Genomic DNA, 5,546 nt, shown 5'->3' with positions numbered 1-5,546 from the left:
TTTTGAAATTTTTCTGACCTAATTTATGCAATATATATGTATCTGCTGCTATTTTGATAGTGTTGGATTCAATTCTGCAGGAGGAAAATACTACCCTTTTGAATGTCAATTGAGAGGGTGGTGAAATCCATGGTGATAAGAGAAAACAATGGATAGAATGAAACTAGAAAATTATAACTTAGAAAAGGTAATTACAATGAGTCTATACAGCAACTTGGTAACTAAACCTGATTTACAATTTGTAACAAACTCAAAAGGTTCTATCTAAAGTCTCTAACACAGGGCATGGAAAGTTGGAAATGCTTATTGAGCTAACAATAACTTTTTTTTAACAAAAAAAAGAAGAAAAAAATTGTGTCCTAATGGTCAATTTGTCATCATGATGATGGCAAAGCTAATTTTAACAAATGTGAATTTAGTGATGAAACTCTCTAAGTCAAACACTTAACTGGAAGCAGAGTGTGAAAAATTCAAGAGTGATGAACTACAAGGGCACTTTGGTGGAGCAAATTAAATTAACTAGTGATCATACTCCATTGATATTGATTGATACACAAGCTTAATCATTCTTAATTCATGTTGTGGAGTATATATGAAAAATGAGTCATATCAGTCATTCTGTGCCTGTGTATCCAACTTATTTAGATGTTAGACAATCTCATTTATTAGAACAGTAATATTAGGGAGACAATAATTCGAAGTTATCTTATTTAACTTAACATCTATAATTTCATATATGTAACATTCATAATCACACACTTATTACATTTTATCAGATTCTAAGCAAAGTGTACGCTGAAGTTACGATTTTACATAGCAATGCAATAACCTAATTTTAAATCAAGTTTACTTATATGTTATTAAGTACTGCACTTATTAATTATTTCATAGAAAACCCAATTGCACGTTTACAAAGATTCCATAAACGATGAGATGACGATGAATCGAAGATTCCAATTTAAGATTGTGAGAACACACCAAAAATTGGATTGATTGTAGTGAAACCACCATCCACAGCTAGATTATGACCACTGATGTACTTGGACTCATCACTAGCCAAATAAAGTGCAGCTTGTGCTACATCTTCTTCCATCAAATGAATCCCTTTAAGATTGGAATAAACATTTAAACACCCTTCATCATCAAGTTTGAAGAACTCTTTAGCTGCATCATTTGCAATAAAGTAAGGAGACAAGCAATTCACTCTTATCCCAAATTTTCCAAGTTCAGCAGCAGCATTCTTTGTGAGTCCAATTAAGCCATGCTTGGAGCTTGTGTATGCATGAGTTGCAACTCCTCCAATGCTTGAACATACACTTCCCACATTTACAATACTACCCTTTTTCTCTGGGATCATCACTCTAGCTGCATGCTTGATTCCCAAGAAAGGCCCTGTGAGGTTAACTCTAAGAACGCGCTCGAATTCAGACACATCATTATCAAGAATGCTAGGCTTAGCATCATCTATTTGCATAGCATTGTTAACAATTATGTCTAGTTTTTGATACTTTGATATTGCTAAGTTAACTGCATTTTCAACATCATCTTCTTTAGTTACATCACAATGTACATAGGTTGCGAATTGAACTCCTATGGTATCTTGGAGGGCGAGTCCTTGTTGGTCTCGAATGTCGGCAATCACAACCTTGGCGCCATTTTTGCAGAACAGCCTTGCCATGCACTCACCAAGGCCCCTAGCGCCACCGGTAATCAAAACCACCTTTCCTTCAAGTCTAAGCAAAAATTTACAGAGCAGTTCAAATTCTTGAAAAGGAACTATAGCATCACATTTATCAAATTTATATTTCTTTACAATTCATAATTCAATAATGTACCTCAAGTCCTCAATAGCATATATTCAACTAAAGAATGCACAACATTTATTCCAAGGCGGACTCGAACTCGAACTAGATACTTATTTAAGCACGAGTGATTAACTCATTCGGTCAAATTAAATCGGTTAACTATGTTATGAATTTACTTATTATAATAGTTGGATTTAGGACAGTTAAATGGGTTTAGTCGGATTAAACTGCAAAAATTTTTCATTAAATGGATAATCCGTTTACAATTTTCTTGGTCCATTTAATTTTTTTTTGTTTTGTATTTTCAAAAAGATTCAGTTCATTTCTAATTTTTCTTTTTATCCAATTTAAAAACTCAATCCACTGCTAAAAAATAGTTTATATAAATTAGACCCAAAATATTGATTTTTTTTCAAAAAAACAAAAAATAAATATATTAGCGCGTATAACCTGCTAAACTAGCCATAATTAGTCCTAATCTAGAAATTGAGACTAATAATTGAATAAAATCTAAATGGACTTGCCTGTATACTTCTAGGTTTACACAGCCCGGACTTAAATAGGTTGGGTTGTCTCGTTCAACAATCTTAAACCCCTAATTGAATTAATTATGTTACGTGTACATTAAAATTAATTATTAAAATTAATTATAGTATAAAATAAATATTGATATACGAATAGCATTTTTATATGGCTAGTTAGATACACTACAGTGACTAGGCTAGTCTAGAATTCGAGGGCAATATGTTCAACTAAAGTCTTAGCTGTACTTTTTTTTTTGGTTCATGGAGTCTTAGCCGTACTTAACTCTATTTTATAATATGTCATTGGCTCATTGGCTGTGTTATTGTTTTGGGCCTTGACCCATTCCATAAATGAAAAAAAGGTCTATGGACTAAATCAAGCCCATATTATGTTTATGCTTTTGTTATTAATAATCTTATAAATTTAATTTCAGTCCGGTGACAAAAAATATTCAATCCCAAAAAGGGGGTTCATGTAAAATTAATAAGAGATAATATTCAATTTGGTCCCTAAATTTACATGCAAGTTTTAATTTAATCCCTAAAGTTTCAATTGCTTTTATTTAGTTCTCAAATTTTGTGAACATAACTCGTGTTAGTCCTTGACGTTAACAGAATACTGTCGTGAATAGCCGGATGCCACACTAAACTTTGTAAAATGATGTCGTTCTAGTTTTGGCACTCAAATAACTCAAAAACAATATCGTAAATGGTGTTTATTAAAATTACCTAATAAAATAAGTGATACGATGTCGTTTTTGAGTTATTTAAGTGCCAAAATCAAAACTACAACATTTTACAAGTTTTAACGTGATATTTGATAGTTTATAACAGCGCTCCATTAACGTTTTTATACTAAAAATCGTCTCAGAGACTAATATGAGGCACATTTATAAACTTTAGGGACTAAATAGAGGTAATTAAAATTTCAAAGACTAAATTGAGACTCATGTGTAACTTCATAACCAAATTGAGTATTAACTCAATTAATAATATTCTGATTGATATTCATGCAGAGATAGATTTCAATATTGAAAAAAAAAATTAAGCATTTTTGCCTATGAAAGTCACCCCAAAACAATATGCACATACACACATAAGTTAGATAACATATTAGTTCATAATTAATACCTTTTTGCAGCATGTGGGAGATGTGAAAAGCTTGCCATATTAACAAGAGATCACTACAAAATTATTGAACGCACAATCTTTAATTACAATTGAAACCATAAGCAGAACCTCTCCAACTTATATAGACAAACAAAGTTTTATCCACATGCGTGCATATACTAAAACATTTGAGTTTTTAATTATTTAATTAATTAGCACATTTATAGCTCTTAGACCAAGTATTTGCAATAATTTAATTTTAATTCATAACTATTTATTATTGTGACGTACATAAGCATCGGTATTCATTACGAGAAGGGACAATTCGATGTTAGATTACTTAACAACCAACTATTTCAAAGCTTATTATATTATCTATTTAGGGAGAAATGTTATATGTATCACTTTTTTATATATTTTTTATTAAAATTTATCGAAAGAAAGTGAGATTTTAAAAAAAAAAAATGACTTTTATATAATAAAGAAATTATGTACTGAAATATATCTAAAAGATAATACAAATATCATTTTCTTGGAAAATCTGAAAATAACTATTTGAATTAATATTTAATTTGCATGTGATCTTGTGTTATAATACGGAGCAATGCTGGTTAGTTACGTCAACAGCTGATGTCAGCTTTACTCTGAGAAAAATAGAAAACAAAATCTAGCTGCAGGTGGGAATTAATTATTAGATCTAACAACCAACATATATGTACCGGTGAAATCATCCTCAAGTTTACAAAAAAATAGACTAGTATAAAATAAAATAATATTTTCTATGTGAACTAAAAAGTATCATACCCCAGAGGCGCAGGTTTCAGAAGAAAAAGATTAAAGAGTAAAAAAAAAGGAGAGAGCAGAGTTGAGAGTGAATGGAATCTCATTGAACTGAAAATTTGAGCCGCAAGTTATAGAGAGGAAGAGTATTTATAGACAATTGAAACCTAGCACAAGGACTAACTGACTTAGCATCCTGCCAGCTCAGCTAGCATCTAACTGCAACCGACTGAAAGTTAACTAACACACATTTCTAGAAGCTTTTGCAAGTACAGCTTAACAGCAAGCAGAATAACCAAAAGCTAGCTAACTGAAAGTGGGAAAGGCAAAAATAGTGAGCCCTTTGCTTGTTGCTTGCTCCACATGACCTCTACTATTATCTCTAGTTTTCTTTTCTTCTGCTGCTCATGAAGCAATATAAGAAGGGACACTATCCTCTTACATCATATCAAGTTTCCTTCTTCTTTCTATTGCTAACAATTCTAATTAATGCTATTGGCTTCCTTGGTAACTGCTTGTTGATCATTGATATTAAGCTTGTCTCAAAAGTTAAGAAAGGCTTCTGAATGTATTGCCTTGGTGAGGATATTTGCTACTTGTACAGCCCCTGGGATATGGCTCACCTGGATTTGTTTGTTGTTGACATGATCTCTGACAAAGTGGAGGGCTATCTCGAAATGCTTGGATTTGGAGTGAAGTATAGGGTTTGCTGCTAGGAGCACATCACTCAAGTTGTCACAATAAATTGTTGGTGCTTCAGGGGTAGGTTGCTTCAACTCAACCATCAAGTTTCTGATCTAGATTAGCTCAGCCACTGTGTCTGCCATGCTTTTGTACTCAGCTTCCGTACTAGACCTGGCCACAACTATTTGCTTTCTTGGGGCCCTGATAAATCGCTATTTTACGGTTTATTTTGTATTGAATTGAGCAGATTTTATCAATTATTTGCACACCTATGCATATAAATTGCATATTTTACATTTTCCTTTCTAATTCTGTGCTTTGATTGAAAACATGCTTCTTTGGCCTTAAATTTGCTAATTTTAATCCCCTCTTATTACCATTCGATCCCGTGATATGTTTGCTGAGTGTTTTCAGGGTTTATAGGACAGGAATGGCTTAGAGGACGGAAAGGAAGCATGCAAAAGTGGAAGGAACGCAAGAACATGATGTTTTGAGAAGCTGGCAGCGATGCGTACGCGTGACTAGTGCAGCAGACGAGCGACACGTACGCGTGACCAGGTTTTTTTCTAAGCGACGCGTACGCGTGACAGAGCGTCACGTGCTGCATTACACAGAAGACGTTGGGGGCGATTTCTGGGCTCTT

At 33.1% G+C, this 5,546-nt stretch overlaps 1 protein-coding gene across 1 annotated transcript; it reads right to left on the bottom strand.

The window, feature by feature from the left end:
• Positions 1-3,557, bottom strand: LOC107642199 (secoisolariciresinol dehydrogenase-like). The gene is made up of 2 exons (XM_016345502.2): positions 3,461-3,557; positions 1-1,733 (listed from the first exon to the last, which is right to left on the bottom strand). Exons 1-2 carry the CDS (start codon positions 3,496-3,498, stop codon positions 959-961), a joined length of 813 nt encoding a protein of 270 aa, XP_016200988.1. The 5' UTR covers positions 3,499-3,557; the 3' UTR covers positions 1-958.

Source organism: Arachis ipaensis, chromosome B05 (assembly GCF_000816755.2).
Source record: "Arachis ipaensis cultivar K30076 chromosome B05, Araip1.1, whole genome shotgun sequence".
Taxonomy (NCBI): domain Eukaryota; kingdom Viridiplantae; phylum Streptophyta; class Magnoliopsida; order Fabales; family Fabaceae; genus Arachis; species Arachis ipaensis.
This window is presented reverse-complemented; position numbering and strand designations above follow the sequence as displayed.

Excerpts from the sequence above, each read along its gene's own strand:
- LOC107642199 (XM_016345502.2), bottom strand. The coding sequence starts at position 3,498 with ATGGCAAGCTTTTCACATCTCCCACATGCTGCAAAAAG. Across the intron at positions 1,734-3,460 it reads CTCCCACATGCTGCAAAAAG|ACTTGAAGGAAAGGTGGTTT; the intron begins GTATTAATTATG and ends ATTTTTGCTTAG.